At 41.0% G+C, this 17,519-nt stretch overlaps 1 protein-coding gene across 5 annotated transcripts in view; it reads right to left on the bottom strand.

Moving 5' to 3' along the window:
* Window positions 1-17,519, bottom strand: part of gdap1 (ganglioside induced differentiation associated protein 1) — a 90,432-nt gene that overhangs the window by 18,288 nt on the left and 54,625 nt on the right. For 4 of the 5 annotated variants that reach the window (XR_010020064.1, XM_063065230.1, XM_063065240.1 and 1 more), the window contains exons 3-4: window positions 10,313-10,486; window positions 3,324-3,418 (exon numbers count right to left, since the gene is read on the bottom strand). Coding sequence is in view for 4 of the 5 variants with exons in the window: in XM_063065230.1 (XP_062921300.1) it covers window positions 3,324-3,418; window positions 10,313-10,486 (269 nt within the window). In the remaining variant the exon portion in view is untranslated. Of the gene's footprint in view, window positions 1-3,323; window positions 3,419-10,312; window positions 10,487-11,554; window positions 11,648-17,519 lie in introns of all 5 variants that reach the window. The other variant, XM_063065251.1, reaches the window with a different exon arrangement.

Raw genomic sequence — 17,519 nt, 5'->3', positions numbered from 1 at the left:
AAGTGAGAGGATTCGGAAGCTTTTGAAAAACCCACAGAAGGCAACTAAAAAAAAGGCATAAGAAGAGAACAGATGATATATCAAGGTACGCTAGCCTAAAATATAAGAGAGGATACAAAGAGATTTTTCAGATCTTTAAAGAGTAAAAGAAAGGCGAGAGCAAACATCAGAGTGGTGGAAAATTACATTGAAGAGGTAGTAACAGAGGACAAAAAATGGCACATGAACTTAATAAGTATCTCGCGTCAGTGTTACCTGTGGAAATCGTCAACAGTATGCAAGAAATTGGAGTGTGCCGGGAAGTGACTGTAGTTGCTATTACTAAGATGATTATTGGGAAGCTGAAAGGTGTGAAGGTAGTTAAATCACCATGACCAGATAGAAGACACCAAGGGTTCTGAAATAGGTAGCTGCAGAAATTATAGATGTATTCCCGTCACCATCTGTAAGGAGTTTGTACTTTCTCCCCATGACCGCATGCATTTCCTCCAGATGCTCCAGTTTCCTCCCACAGTCCAAAGGGAGGTTGATAGGTCACTTTAATTGTCCTGTGTTTAGGCTAGGATTAAATCAGGGGATTGCTCAGCAGCACAAATTGAAGGGCCAGAAGAACTTATTCCATGCTGTACCTCAATAAATAGTTATCTTTCAAGAATCACCAGATTCTGGAATGGTTCAAAGAGCACTGGAAAATTGCAAATATCACTCCACTCTTTAAGGGTGGAAGGCAGATAAAAGGAAATTATAGGTCAGTTAGCCTGGCTTCAGTGGCTGGGAAGATGTTGGAATTCTTTATTAAATATGAGATTTCAGGGAACATGATACAATAGGCCAAAGTATGGTTTTCTTAAGGAAACATCTTGCCTGACAAATCTGTTGGAATTCTTTGAGGAAATAACAGGCAGGATAATCAAAGGAGAGCCAGTGGATGTTGTTTTCTTGGATTTCCAGAAGGTCTTTGGCAAGATGCCACACACAAGGCTACATAACAAGGCTACATTACAGGAAAGATACTAGCATGGATAGAAGACTAATTGACTGGCAGGAGCCAGAGATGGCAGCCAGTGGCTAGTGGTGCTCCTCAGGGTGCAGTCTTGGAACCACTTATTTTCACGTTATATGTCAATGATTTGGATTACAGACTTGATGGTTTTGTGCCCAAGTTTGCAGACAATAAGACAATAGGTGGAGGGCAGGTAGTGATGTAGAAGCAGGGAATCTGCAAAAGGACTTGACAAATTGACAATGAGTCCTGACGAAGGGTCTCAGCCCGAAACGTCGACTGTACCTCTACCTATAGATGCTGCCTAGCCTGCTGCATTCCACCAGTATTTTGTGTGTGTTGCTTGGATTTCCAGCATCTGCAGATTTCGTGTTTACATTGACAAATTAGGAGAATGGGCAAAGAAGTGGTAGATGGAATCATAGGGGGTCGTACGATCATACACTTTAGTAGAAAGAATAAAAGCGTAGATTATTTTCTGAACAGGAAGAAAATTCAAAAATAAGAGATGCAAGGGACTTGGAAGTCATTTTGCAGGATTCCCTAAAGGTTAACTTGCAGGTTGATTCAGTGGTAAAAAAAAAGGTTAGTGCAATATTAGCATTCATTTTGAGAGGACTAGAATATAAAAGCAAGAATGTAATGTTGAGGCTTTATAAAGCACTGGTGAGGCCTCACTCAAGAGTTTTGAGAGCAGTTTTGGGCCCTTATCTAAGGAAGGATGTGCTAGCATTGGAGAGGGTCCAGAGGAGGTTCATAAGAATCTTTTCTGGAATGAAAGAGTTAATATGCGAGGAGCATTTGATTGCTCTGGGCTTGTACTCATTGGAATTTAGAAGAATGAGGGGGAATCTCATTGAAACCTATCCAATATTGAAAGGTCTGGACAGGATTAGATGTGGAGAGGATTAGATGTGAAGACTCATCTAATGGATGAGTCTAAAACTAGAGGGCACAGCCTCAGAGTAGAGAGACATTCATTTTGAACAGAGATGAGGAAGAATTTTTTTTTAGGCAAAGGGTGGTGAATCTGTGGAGTTCATTGCCACAGACAGCTGTGGAGGCCAAGGGCTTGGATATATTTAAAGCAGAGGTTGATAGGTTCTTGATTAATCAGTGTGTCAAAGGTTACAGAGAAAAAGCAAGAGAATGGGGTTGAGTAGGGTTCAATCAACCATGATGGGCCAAATGGCCTAATTCTGCACATACGTCTTATGCTCTCAAACATATTACAGGAAATGCGAGAAAGGATTTTGACAACTGATTTCCATGTTAAACAATAACAAGAGAAAAAAAAAACATGCAACACACATCAAAGTTGCTGGTGAACGCAGCAGGCCAGGCAACATCTCTAGGCAGAGGTACAGTCGACGTTTCAGACTGAGACGCTTCATCAGGCCTAACTGAAGGAAGAGTTAGTAAGAGATTTGAAAGTGGGAGGGGGAGGGGAGATCCAAAATGATAGGAGAAGACGGGGGGGGGGGGAATGGAGCCAAGAGCTGGACAGGTGATTGGCAAAGGGGATATGAGAGGATCATGGGACAGGAGACCCGGGGAGAAGGAAAATGGGGGGGGGGGAGAAACCCAGAGGATGGGCAAGGGGTATAGTCAGAGGGACAGAGGGAGACAAAGGAGAGTGGGAGAAAGAATGTGTGTATAAAAATAAATAACAGATGGGGTACGAGGGGGAGGTGGGGCATTAGTGGAAGTTAGAGAAGTCGATGTTCATGCCATCAGGTTGGAGGCTACCCAGACGGAATATAATGTGTTGTTCCTCCAACCTCAATGTGGCTTCATCTTTACAGTAGAGGCGGCCATGGACAGACATGTCAGAATGGGAATGGGATGTGGAATTAAAATGTGCGGCCACTGGGACACATTCTTTCTCTCACTCTCCTTTTTCTCCCTCTGTCCCTCTGACTATACCCCTTGCCCATCCTCTGGGTTTCTCCCCCCTTCCCCCCCTTTTCCTTCTCCCTGGGCCTCCTGTCCCATGATCTTCTCATATCCCCTTTGCCAATCACCTGTCCAGCTCTTGGCTCCCTCCCTCCCCCTCCTGTCTTCTCCTATCATTTTGGATCTCCCCCTCTCCCTCCCACTTTCAAACCTCTTACTAACTCTTCCTTCAATTAGTCCTGACGAAGGGTCTTGGCCTGAAACGTCGACTGTACCTCTGCCTAGAGATGCTGCCTGGCCTGCTGCGTTCACCAGCAACTTTGATGTGTGTTGCTTGAATTTCCAGCATCTGCAGAATTCCTCTTCTTTGCGAGAAAAAAAGAACATGCTTGACTCTTTAACTGCAAGTTATATAACCTCTTACCTTTATTTGTTTTTGCTTTGTCAAATATGCTTCACTTAATTCTGGGTGTTCCTGAGCAAGTTTCTTTAATTCAGATTCTGTGTTTGCAATTTGGCCTGAAATCAAATAAATGTCCTTTAGATTATAGAGAGATCGGCAGGTGATCTCCATTCAGCTCCCACTCTACCCTCTGTCCTCTACCTTCAACAGTGGTTGAATACAACTTGAAGAACTGAACTTCACCTTACATTAAGAAAAATCAAACTTTAAGAGTTTAACAACTTCAGGTAGACTGTGCACAGTGGTAGGCCCTCAGCAATCAATGTGGAGGTGAATAGGTAACCTCACTCTCAGTCAAGCTTAGGAATAACAGTGCTGCAGGTTACTTAAATATATATTTCAGTGAATGTCATGAATGCTTGGGTTTCCTCCAGATGCTCTGGTTTCCTCACACATTTCAAAGATGTACCAGTTAGTAGGTTAATCGCTCATTGTAAGTTGTCGCATGATTAGGCTAGGGTTAATTCGGTGGGTTGCTGGGCGATGCTGCTAGATGGGCCAGATGGGCCTCTAAATAAATAAATAAATCCAACTATCCTTCATTTGTAGCATTTTTTTTCCAGGAAATAATTCTGATTAAATTTGTTTCTTCTGTTCTTTAAACAGGCTGTTTCTTAAGTGAATGGACTGTGTGCTGCACACCAGCTGTATGCAGAGCCATACATCCTATCCCACCCTCAGCACACATCACTGAAAACCTACTTCAGCCAATGGAAAGCAGAATCATTACCAGAAACCACTTGTCCCTCTCCAAGAAGCATGTTTTACTCCCTACGATGCTCTGACACCACTCCTTTGCCATCAATCAACCAATGTGATTTACTGCCAGGTCTTCAACCCTATCACAAATCTTCACTTCAATCCTGTCATTTCTCTCTACTTTGTGTCCAAAATATTTTTCCCCACCGCCACTCTTCACACATCCGCCATGATGCCAGAGCAGATATTTCCAACATTCCTTTTATTTCAGTTTCCTACCTGTAGAATTTTTTTTCTGATGTGCACCACATTCTCTTCCAAATTAAACGTCATTTATCAGGCATGGATAACAATTTGCATTTATATAGCACCTTTTATATAGGGACACTTTACTAACTATTCAGGAGAATTATCATAAAAAAGGAACACCAAGCATTTACTAAATGCATTTTTAAATATAATGGAATAGAGCTAGTGAAATTTATAGAAAGGTAATGCCATGTAGCCCGAGCAATTGAATCCACAGCCAACATTGGTGGGATAAAGAAACCAGGCACATACAAAAGTTCATTACTGAAACAGCGATCCCAGAGATAGACAGCTTGAAGATATTAAAAAAAAGTGAAGAACAAAGTCAAGCAGTTATTTGAACAGAAAGATAATATTTGTAACTATAGGCACTGCCAGACCATGAGCCAATGTAATCAACAACCAAAAGTAAACAATTAATATACTTGGGACAAACTAGGAAATGTGAAACAGAACTATGGATTAGCTGAAGTTCATGGAAAGTGGAGGTAGCTGTAAGATGGCTGAGATAATCAAAGCCATCATGTTACAACGGACACAAATGAGAGGTTAGACCATCAATCTAACACAACAGATACGAGACCAGTAGCAACAGCAGATACATTTTTAAACAGAAACAGAGCCAGTTTAAAAAGATATGACCATATGGCTTTAGCAACTGAAACCAATCATGCAAGAAAATATTAAATCAGAAGCTCTATCTTAGAAAGGATATGCTGAAACTGGAAAGGGTTCAAAGGAGGTTCAAAACATGATTCCAAGGATTGAATGGTTTCTCATGAAGAGTGTTTGATGGCTCTGGGCTTGTATTTACTGGAATTCAGAAGAATGAGGAGTAACCTCTTTGAAGTCTATTGAAAGGTGAAAGGCCTTAACAGAGTGGATGTGGAAAGGATGTTTCCTTTGGTGGGAGAGTTGGGGATGATGTGCTAGCATGGATCGAGGATTGGTTAACCAATAGGAAGCAGAGAGTTGGGAGACATGGGTGTTTCTCTGGTTGGCGATCAGTGGGGTGTGGTGTGCCTCAGGGTCCACAACTGTTCACGGCATACATTAACGATCTAGAAGAGGGGATTGGGTGTAGTCCATTCAAGTTTGCTGATGACACGAAATTGAGTGGAAAAGCAAATTGTGCAGAAGATACGGAGAGTTTGCAGAGAGATACAGATAGGTTAATTGAGTGGCCAAGAATCTGGCCGATGGAGTACTATGTTGGTAAATGCAAGGTCATCTACTTTGGAAGGAAAAATGGAAGAGCAGATTATTATTTAAATGGTAAAAAAAATGCAGCATGCTGCTATGCAGAGACTTGAAAGTGTTTGTACATGAATTGCAAAAGGTTTGTTTGCAGGTGCAGTGCAGCAGGCTATCAAGAAAGCCCATGGAATGTCACAGTTCATTGCTGGAGGGATTGAATTTAAGAGGAGGGAGGTTACGCTGCAACCATACAAGGTACTAGTTAGGCTGCACTTGGAGTACTGCATGCAGTTCTGGTCTCCTTATGTGAAGAAGGATATACTGGCTTTGGAGGCGGTGCAGAGGAAGTTCATGAAGTTAATTCCATAGATTGGGGGGGTGGGGTTTAGACTATGAGGAGAGATTGAGTCACCTGGGACTGAACTCACTGGATTTCAGAATGAGATGAGATCATATAGAAACAGATAAAATTATGAAAGGAACAGATAAGATAGAGGCAGGAAATCAGTTTCCACTAGTAGGTGAGACTAGAACTAGGAAACATAGCCTCAAGATTCGGGGGAATAGATTTATGACAGAGATGAGGAGGAACTGCTTTTCTCAAAGAGTGATGAATCTGTAGAATTCTCTGCCCAGTGTAGTGGAGGCTAGCTCAGTAAATATATTTAAGACAAGGTTGGATAGATTTTTGCATAGTAGGGGAATTAAGAATTTATGGGGGAAAGGCAGGCAGGTGGAGATGAGTCCATGGTCAGATCAGCCATGATCTTATTGATTGGTGAAACAGGCTCCATGGGCTGGATGGCGTACTCCTGCTCCTTGTTCTTATGTTCAATGGCATTCACTCCTCCTCCTTGTCACTCACAGACCTCTGGCACAAGATAGTGTCTTCCACAGTGAAGACAGATGCAAAGTACCCATTAATTAGATTAGATTAGATTCAACTTTCTTGTCATTGTGCCGAGTACAGATACAAAGCCAATGAAATGCAGTTAGCATCTGACCAGAGATCCAAAGAATAGTGTCATTTATAAAATAACTGCGAATAAAAAGTGCGACAGCACACAAATTAGAAGTACTGAGACAATACAATATGGGTGCAATACTGCTTAGCGCTGTGATGTGAGGTTCAGCAGGGTCACAACCTCAGGGAAGAAGCTCTTCCTGAGCCTGCTGGTGTGGGAGCGGAGGCTCCTGTAGCGCCTACCGGATGGGAGGAGAGTAAAAAGTCCATGGTTAGGGTGAGATGCATCCCTGATAATGCTTTTCGCCCTGCCCAGGCAGCATTTATGGTAGATGTTCTCAATGGTGGGCAATTGGGTGCCAATAATCTTATAGTTTTTTTTAGTTGCCCTTTGTTGGATATTAAAAGCTTCCCAATCATCCAATTTCACACTCACTTTTGCTACTTTCTATGCCCTTTCCTTGGCTTTTATGTAGTCCTTAACTTCCCTTGTAATCCCTGCCATTTGAGAACTACTTCTGTGGGACGTATCTATCCTGCACCTTGTTAACTATTCCCAGAAACTTCAGCCATCTCTGCTCTGCTGTCACCCCTGCCAGTATCCTCCTCCAATCTACTTGGGCAAGCTCCTCTCTCGAGCCTCTGTAATTCCCTTTAATCCACTGCAATACTGATACACATGCTTCTCCCTCTCAAATTGCAGTATGAATTCAATCATATTATAAACAATACCTCCTAAGTGTCCTCTTACATTAAGCTCCCTAATAAAATCCGGATTATTACACAACACCCAATCACAAAAGCTGCTGCTCAACTTCTACAGAAGCACAATTGAAACCATTCTGACCAACAGTGCCACGGTGTGGTATGCCAGCTGCACAGCCGCTGAGCGACAAGACCTACATCACATGGTGAAGGCAGCCCAGTGAATTGTCAGGATGGAGCTCCCAGGACTGGACACCATCTATTCCAGCAGACTCAGGAGGCAAGCAATCAGCATAACCAGAGACACCACATATCCCTGTTTGACTCGTTGCCGTCCAGCAAAAGGTTCAGGACACTAAAAGCCAGAACAAATAGACTGAGGAACAGCTCCTATCCCAGAGCTGTGGCCCCCATCACACCACTCCCACAGAACAATGACTGAAACTGTGAGCACACACAAGGATTCAAATACTTGCACTAACGGCACTTTGTGCATTACTGTGATACTCTGGTGCTGCTGCAACTTATTTTCTGCTGCTTATTTACTTAATACCATTTTTCTATTACTGTCTTGTTTTTATCTACCACTTTATTTAATTGCCTGAGAGGAAGCCAAACAGTTTCATTGTACCTCTGTATAATGATAATAAAGATCACTCAATTCAATTCAATCTAAGATAGCCTTTCCCTGAGTAAGCTCAAGCTGCTCTAAAAAGCCATCTGGTAGGCAATCAACAAATTCCCTCTCTTGCAATCCAACACCAAAATGATTTTTCCAATTCACTTGCATATTGAAGTTCCCCATTACCCTTATTAAATGCCTTTTCCAGCTCCCTTTGCAATTTCAACCCCACATCTTGGCTACTACTTGAAAATCAAAATATGATTCGCATAATGGTTTTTTTTACCCTTGCAGTTTCTTAACTCCACTCACAAAGATTCAACCTTCTCTGACATTATGTCACCTCTTTCTAAAGATGTAATTCCATCTCTCACCAACAGAGCCACACCACTACCTATGCCTTCCTGCCTGTCCTTTCGATACAAAGTACATCCTTTGATGTCAAACTCCCAACTATGGCCTTCTTTCAGGCATCATTCAGTGATGCCCACGGCATCACACCGACATATCTCTAATTGCCCGTCGAGTCTGCTGCACAATTTCATCATGACTAATCGTTTATCCCCCAGCCCCAATACCCTGCTTTCTCCCCGCATCCCTTCATGCCGACTAACCAAGAATCTATCAACATCTGCCTTAAACATACCCAATGACTTGGCCTCCACAGCTGCCTGTAGCAACAAATTCCACAGATTCACCACCCTCTGGCTAAAGAAATTACTCATCTCCGTTTCTATTCTGAGAATGTCCCTCTATTCTGAGGTTGTGTCCTCTGGTCCTAAACTCTCCCACCATAGGAAACATCCTCTCCATTTTGTCAAGGCCTTTCAACATTCAATAGGTTCCAGTGAGGTCACCCCTCATTCTTCTGAATTGCAGTGAGTACAGGCCCAGAGCTATTAAACACTCTTCATATGATAAGCCTTTCAATACCAGAATCATTTTCATGAGGCAAACATAAGGAATTAGAACCATAGAAACTACAGGTACCTATCCAAAAGTCTCTTAAAAGACGCTATCGTATCTGCCTCCACCACCATTGCCGGCAGCCCATTCCATGCACTCACCACTGAGTAAAAAACTTATCCCTGACATCTCCTCTGGACCTACTCGAAAGTACCTTAAACCTGTGCCCTCTTGTGGCACCCATTTCAGCCCTGGGAAAAAGCCTCTGACTAGCCACACGATCAATGCCTCTCATCATCTTATACACCTCTATCAGGTCACCTCTCATCCTCCGTCGCTTCAAGGAGAAAAGGCCGAGTTCACTCAACCTGTTTTCATAAGGCACGCTCCCCAAACCAGGCAACATCCTTGTAATTCTCTTCTGCACCCTTTATCGTTTCCACATCCTTCCTGTAGTGAGGCGACCAGAACTGAGCACAGTACTCCAAGTGGGGTCTGACCAGGGTCCTGCATAGCTGCAAAGTTACCCCTCTGCTCCTAAATTCAATTCCACAATTGATGAAGGCGAATACAACGTTTGCCTTCTTAACCACAGAGTCAACCTGCACAGCTGCTTTGAGTGTCCTACGGACCCGGAACCCAAGATCCCTCTGATCCTCCACACTGCCAAGGGTCTTACCATTTTTCTTTGAAGAACATTTGTTTCTTATATATATTTAGTGAGGAAGCCTCAACTGCTGATACAATTGTATTTCTATGTTATATTGACTGTCCTGTTGTACATACTATTTATTATAAATTACTATAAATTGCACATTACACATTTAGAAAGAGCTATATGTGTATTTTACAATGCAAGGCTAAGAGGTTTACGATTTTTACTCCACAGGTACATTAAGGATGTAAGTAAAGTCAATTCAATTCAAATTGAATTCAGATCTTGTGAGCTTGAGCTGTAATGTTGCAGTCATCAATTTCACAATGCTGCCCTCTATAGGAGATCTGTGGTACACATGAGCTGCTCAAACAATTTGTTCCCCCCCCACCCTTTTCAAGTTTTGGTACAAATCTAACTACTTACCACTCGAGCTATATCCAGAGGGATAATAAACCATCAATAGGATAATGTAACACTAAATTCTCGTTGCCACAGTGGTGCACCTGGCTCTACATTAGCTCAAACTCCTCAACTCCTTGATATTGATCGCAACTAAGAGATTAAAATGCATCAGTTATACACCCCTTAGCCTTACATTGTAAAATACATGTATAGCTTCAATTACACCAAAACTGCAGTCACATTTTAAAATATACAACTCTCGTATGCCACCTTCAGCTATGCAAGGATAATTATCACTCTTCATTTAAAATATTGTTCAAGTATTTGGCTTCTTTCAAATTATTTTAGATTTGAGCAATGAACTATTGGAATTACCAATACGATCTGAATTCAAACCATGAAAAAATCCTCAATTATTTTTTAAGTTATCCATCAACTGGATTCAAAAGGGTATCAGGCGAACTACTATATTGCTAGATTCTACTTACTGCGAATTCTCGTGGTTGCATATGCAGGAAGCATGGAATCCAGAGTTAATTCTGGGTGAAGAATACAGCCATGTGTGTAGGCATCCACAGGAAGAGAATCTAACAATTCTCTATAATGTTGTACTCTTGGGAAGAACAAACTTCCTTCTTCTGGCATCAATTTAGGGATGTTTGCTGAAGGTACAAATAAATAAAATTTCTTAACACAGGAATCAATGTGATATGAATAATGTTATTCATTTACAGGTAATTTCTTTTAAAAGATTATGTATTTCTTTTCACAAGGGTCTCTCTCACCAAACATGACATGAGACTTAAAACATAGTTCATGCAACAGCTTTTTTTTTAATTTTCTGACTCTCAAAGAATTGAAAACCCAATAAATAAGCATGAAATTTATTTCAATACCAATGAGTCACTTTTATTTTGCTATGTAATATCCTAATGAGACTGCAAATTAAAATTTCTTTGAATAAAATATAAGGAATGCATATTATACCAAATATCCTCTAAGTTCTTAACCTTTTTTATGCCAGGGACCCGTATGACAGTCCTGTGAACCCTTCTCAGAATAATATATTTAAATATATAAAATACAAAATGACACACACTCAAGACATTAAAAATAAAATTGTGATAGTAATGTATGTGCTTCTTCATTAACCCATTAAATAATAAAACTATGCACTTAAAATATAAACAAGTTAAACTCATTTTATAAGACATCAGTGTGAAGGCTTTTGTTGCTTAGCTTGAATAAGAACATTAAACCGTGGGGTGGTCTTTGACAAAGCAAAATGCTTGTTATGTTGGACATCCAATCACAGAGCTGTCCGTTAGTCGGCCAGCTACGTTGCATGAAGCAGACAGGAAGACTGCAATCACGTTTGATCTAGTGGCAGGTCTAATAACTATCAATTTTGAAGAAGTGACAATATTTTTCCATATACAATATGTTCTGAAATTTTTAACAAATGTAATGCAATATGAAAATATCTATGATTTCTATCGGTACTGGTAATACTACTGTGGTTTGTTACCTACATTCATAATTGAAGGAAATGCTAAATTACAGTTAAAAGTTAATAAAAATAATTACGTAAATTTTTTCCCATCCAAATTCACAGACACTCTGGAATCTATCCGTGGACCCCCCAAAGAGGTTCATGGACCTCAGGTAAAGAACCCCTGCTCTAAGCTGAATCACATAATTCACTGAATCAGAATGAGTACACAAGTTACCTCAAGAACCGAAACATTCCAGCTGTGGTGACTGCTAGCTACACAGTCTATAATAGTTGAAAATCAGTATTATTTGATGTAACAAAGGAATAACTGTAAACAAAAAGAAAAATGTGCACATTTGTTCAAAATTAATACACTGAATCTAAGAATTGTTAACTTAAAATATGAAATGCAAAAATATCAAATTTTAACTAAAAATGTGAAATGAATAATATGCTAGAAACACATACTAAAAGACACTTAATACATGTACTCAGCTTGAAGAAAAATAATTACAATATGCAAAATGCTGAGGGAAACTCAGCATGTCAGGCAACATCTACGAAGGGAAATGAACAGTCAATATTTCAGGCTGAGACCTTTTATCGGGACTGGAAAGCAAGAGGGCAGAAACCAGAATAAAAATGGAAGGCGTTGGGGGAGGAGTGCATGCTGGCAGGTAGTAGGTGAGTCCAGGAGAGAGGTGGAAGACAGGCGGGTAGTGGAGGGGGATGTAAGGAAACGATGTGAGAAGCTTGGAAGTGATAGGTTAGAGGTAAAGGGATGAAGGAAGAAGAATCTGATAGGAATCTGATAGACGGTGGAATAAAGGGAAAGAGGTGAAGAACCAAAAGGGAAAAAAATTAGAAATGTGTTCTTTTTTCAAAGTGGAAGCATTAGTAATCAAAGCGCCTGAAATTTGTGCAGAAGTTGTGGCCAATGCAAAAAGATATAATCTCTCAGTGTGTGATGGACCCCAAATGGCTTCATAGTTAAATTTCTCAATATTCTGACTTTAAATACATTTCACAGCACAAGGCAAATAAAGGCAAGAGGCCCAATCCAAAGCCTTGTCATGACACCAACGGCACAGGAAGCATCCATTCAATCCATCAAGTGCAATTGAGCAACTTGTATTATTCCCATCCCCCAGTCTTGTAGATTATGACTCAAATGCTCACTCAGATAATAATTTTAGTTTAATAATTTCTGCTTTATAGTCCCTTCAGGCAGTGAATTCCAGATAAGACTGCTGAGCGGATCCTGACCCGGATCTGGGCCGTACCCTCCAAATATCCGGACCTGCCTCTCGGTTTTTTTTGCACTACCTTACTTCCCATTTTTCTATTTATCTATGATTTATAATTTAAATTTTTAATATTTACTAATTTTAACTATTTTTTAATATTTTTAATATTTAACATTTGTAATCCAGGGAGTGTGAAGCGCAGAATCAAATATCGCTGTGATGATTGTACGTTCTAGTACCAATTGTTTGGCGACGATAAAGTATAAAGTATAAAGACTGCAGATGCTGGAATATGATGCAAGGAACAGGAACTAAGCAAGTCAGGCAGCATTCTCAGAGGGAAATGGTCGGTTGACATTTCAAGTCAAGTCCCTTCATCTGAACACAGCGATTTCCTTCAATGTCCCTTTATTTCTTCCACTAGCCAACTTATATTCCTTAGTTACTGAACATAACAAATAACAATTGGTGTACGCCACTGGTCTCTCAAATCTGCACCACTATTCAATTAGGTAAAAACTAAACTTTTACCTCAGCTCTACTCTCCTCAATTCATTCCATCTTGCTTGATTCCCTTAATATTCAAAATTGTATTGATCTGAGTGCTTCCTGTCCTTTAGAACAGAACTCTAAACATCCACAATTCTGAATAAAGATAATTCTGTAAATCATGAAAGAACAATTCCCTTAATTTTAATAATGTAAACACTGACTCTACAACCTTCAGCAGGGAAAGTGTTATTTCTGCACTTACCGAGCCAAGCACTGTAAGAATCTTGCACATTTTAACCTGCACACATGGGGCAAGGCAGAGTCATCTGCATGCCCACTGTGCTCCAAGCGAGGAACCCTGGAGCACATCCTCAGCGGCTGTGCAAGGGCACTTGGTGAGGGACGGTACAGGTGGAGGCATGATCAGGTCCTGAAGACCATCACTGAAGCCGTCAGTGCAGGAGTTGAGTGGGCGAAGTGGTCTCGACCCTCCAAGCAGACCATTGCCTTTGTCAGAGCTGGGGAGCAGCCAATACCTGCCAAAAGAACATCTGCAGGCATTCTGACCTCTGCAAGGGACTGGCAGCTGTTGGTGGACCTCGAAGGGCAGCTGAAGTTCCCCAACCATATCGCAGCCACCACCCTGCGACCAGACATTGTCCTAGTGTCTGAGTCTACTAAGCAAGTGGTGCTGCTGGAGCTGACAGTCCCATAGGAAGATAGCTTGGAGGAGGCCTTTGAAAGGAAGCTCTCCAAGTACGCAGGACTGGTCAGCAACTGTCAGCAGGCTGGATGGAGAGCAAGGTGTCTCCCAGTGGAGGTTGGTTATAGGGGATTCATAGCCCGTTCTTTAGTTAGAGCCTTCAAAATTTTGGGCATCAAGGGAGAGAAGAAGAGGAGAGCCATCCGCAGTACCACCGATGCGGCAGAGAGGGCCTCAAGATGGCTGTGGCTCAAAAGAGGGGAGCCATGGAGTCATAAGAAGCTAGCCATCTGGACACAAGCTGGGGTCTGATCAGCCCCGGCTGGGTCACCTGGAGGAGGTTGTATGATGTTGAAAGACCTGAAACACCCGATGATTCCAGGAACATCACTGAAGATGTGTCCAGAAGCATCAATAGATGTATGTACACAGACTACTCATTTGGTAAACTCTGTAGAATACTGGTCCAGACTGCTTCATCTTGCCTCATAGGACAATCCCTTCTCCTAATTTCTCTCTGCTAAACCAAGTAGGTCCTCACAACTTGCCTTGTCGTCTTAGAATTTTTTATACTCCGCTAAATCTCACTTCTTTGGGGCAAAGAAAACTCCAATCTCGGCACTCTTATAATTTTGCAATTCTGACAACATCTTCGTAATACACCTCAGCACCCTCTCTATCACACGCTTCTGTTATGATGGCCAGAGGTTAGAGTTTAGACAATCTTAATATGAGCTTCCTGCTTTTATGTACTATACCTATCCTATTAAAGTCAAAAATCCCATACATCTCTGAAGCCATCTTATTTATTTGCCAAATAACACCTAGGGACATCCAAGCCAAAATCCCGGTTCTCTATACACCTTAGTATTCTACATTTGATGAGTTATTTTTCACCTTACTTGTTCTTCATTGCAACTCTCCATTCCACCTAATCAATCCATTGGCATCTTACTACAGCCCAGAACTTTCTGCTTCACTATCCACCACACTAAGTTTTATGATTATCAAAATGCAAGCAACATCTTTACAGTCAAGTTATTAATATTTCATTTAAAGCAAGGGACCTAGAAATGAACATTATATATAGCCCTATAATCACTGAAATTCTCATTGAGTATTGCACTTACTTCCTCCCAGTGAGCTCATTCAACTTGATCATTTCCACAGCTACTTTACAGATAAAGATATAAGACATAGGAGAAGAATCTGGCCCACTGAGTCTACTCTGCCATCCAATCATGGATGATCCTTTTTTTCCTCCTCAACCCCAGTTTCTGGCCTTCTCCCCATAACCTTTGATGCCATGTCCAATCAAGAACCTATCAAGCTCTGCCTTAAATACACTCAACCACCTGGCCTCCACAGCTGCCTGTGGTAATAAATTCCACAAATTCACCATCCTATGGCTAAAGAAATTTCTCCGCATCTCTATTTTAAATGGATGCTCCTCTATCCTGAGGCTGTGCCCTCTTGTCCTAGACTCCCCCACCATGGGAAACATCCTTTCCACATCTACTCTGTCTAGGCCTTTCAACATTCAAAAGATTTCAATGAGATACCCCCTCCTCATCCTTCTAAATTCCAGAGAGTACAGACCCAGACCAAACGCTCCTCATATGATAACCTTTTTGTTCTTGGAATCATCCTAGTGAACCTCCTTGGACCCTCTCCAATGCCAGCACATATTTTCTAAGATAAGGAACCCAAAACTGTTCACAATACTAAAGGTGAGGCCTCACCAGTGCCTCATAAAGCCTCAGCATCACATCACTGTTCTTGTATTCAAGCCCTCTTGAAACTAATGCTAACATTGCACTTGCCTTCCTGACCACCAACTCTACCTGCAAGTTAACCTTTAGGGTGTTCTGCACAAGGACTCCCAAGTCCCTTTGCATCTCAGATTTTTGGATTTTCTCCCCATTTAGAAGATAGTCTGCACATTTATTTCTACTACCAAGTGCATGACCATGCATTTTCCAACACTGTATTTCATTTGCCACTCTCATCCATTCTGCTAACTAAGTCCTTCTGCAACCCTACCTTTTTCCTCAACACTATCTGCCCCTCCAGCAATCTTCATATCATCTGCAAACTTGACAAAGCCATCTATTCCATCATCTAACTCAATGATATACAACATTAAAAAGAAGCAGTCCCAACACCAAGCCCTGCAGAACACCACTAGTCACTGGCAGCAAACCAGACAAGGATCCTTTTATTCCCACTTGCTGCCTCCTACCAATCAGCCAATGCTCTAACCGCATTAGTAACTTTCCTGTAATACCATGGGCTCTTTTGGTAAGCAGCCTCATGTGTGACACCTTGTCAAAGGCTTTCTGAAAGTCCAAATATAAAACATCCATTGCATCCCCTTTATCTATCCTCTGTGTAATCTCCTCAAAGAATTCCAACAGGTTCATCAGGCAAGATTTTACTTTAGAAAAACCGTGCTGACTTTGTCCTATCTTGTCCTGCGTCACCAAGTACTCCATAACCTCATCAATTGACTCCAACATCTTCCCAACCACTGAGATCATGTGATATTTCATCTAAAGACTTAAAAGTATAAACAAATTACAACAAAAATGTTACCATTTGTTACCTCAAAATATTTATCAGAAATCATCTCCTCTTAACAAATCTACTAACTCTGTTGCCTGTCTTAAATTACTTGGATCTTTCAACATGCTAATTTGCACCAGAAGCTTTCCTAATAATTTGACCAGCACGAAGATTATTTAGTCAGAGTTCTGTAGTTATTTTGCTAGATGTTATTCATTCCAAATTACTAATAATTGCGCTTGAGCTATGTTTTATTCCTGATCAGGCAAAATTACATAGTGACGACTAGCATAGTGGACCCTATCTCCCTTGCATCAAGTGAAAGAAGAAAAACTACTCCTTGCTAAAATATTAACCAATAGATTATTCTGTACATAACAAATTTATCAGAAGGTTTATCCCCTGGCTTTACACAGTTGTAATAATACTTCCTTTAGAAAAATATAGATGTAAGTGGGGGACTATTGGTTCGCGGGTCCCACAATACTTCCTATACTTCCAATAATCCAACAGTCCCCAATTAGCTTTGTAATAATCTAACTCATGAATAACAGGACTATATTTAAGCACATAAAATTACGCCCAATGAAACACATCTAAATAGATTTTTCTTTAAATAGTGAATGATGCTATGTGGTCCCTGATGAAAATGCATGGCGTGTACACACAGCTTTCAAACCAACAGGGCTACCACAAGAGACTTTTTTTTTTTACTTACACCAGAGGGTGCTGTTCCTCATTTCTACTTTAGCATCAGGATTACTAATACTCTCACACTAGGAAACTTTGGAAGCTGAGCCAAACCAAGACAAATCACCACCATAAGCCAAAGTACACATTGTTCTGGCATCAACTTTGAGATCTAGTATTTTATTTAATGGCAGGGAACTGTAATTAATATGTATGGTGGTGATTATAAGCTTATTTTCCAGAGAATCTTGATTTTCTCATATCCTGAGTCACACAGGAAACAGGACTCCTGCATTCCCTCAGCTTGTCAAGAGATTAAGTACTTGAGCTAATCATCACTCTGTATAGAATGATTTACCTCTAGAACCCAAAAGGGTTATGGCAGGATTACGCAGTGGCCACACATTGCACAAACAGGAAAGAGAAATGCACTTGCTACTAGATGTGACAGTATGGGCTTGGATCGGACGGCCACATAATTAGTATGACATTGAAGTTTTCTG

Source organism: Mobula hypostoma, chromosome 1 (genome assembly GCF_963921235.1).
Source record: "Mobula hypostoma chromosome 1, sMobHyp1.1, whole genome shotgun sequence".
Taxonomy (NCBI): Eukaryota; Metazoa; Chordata; class Chondrichthyes; order Myliobatiformes; family Myliobatidae; genus Mobula; species Mobula hypostoma.
The sequence above is the reverse complement of the archived record's forward strand: the minus strand, read 5'-3'. Positions and strand labels throughout refer to the sequence as shown.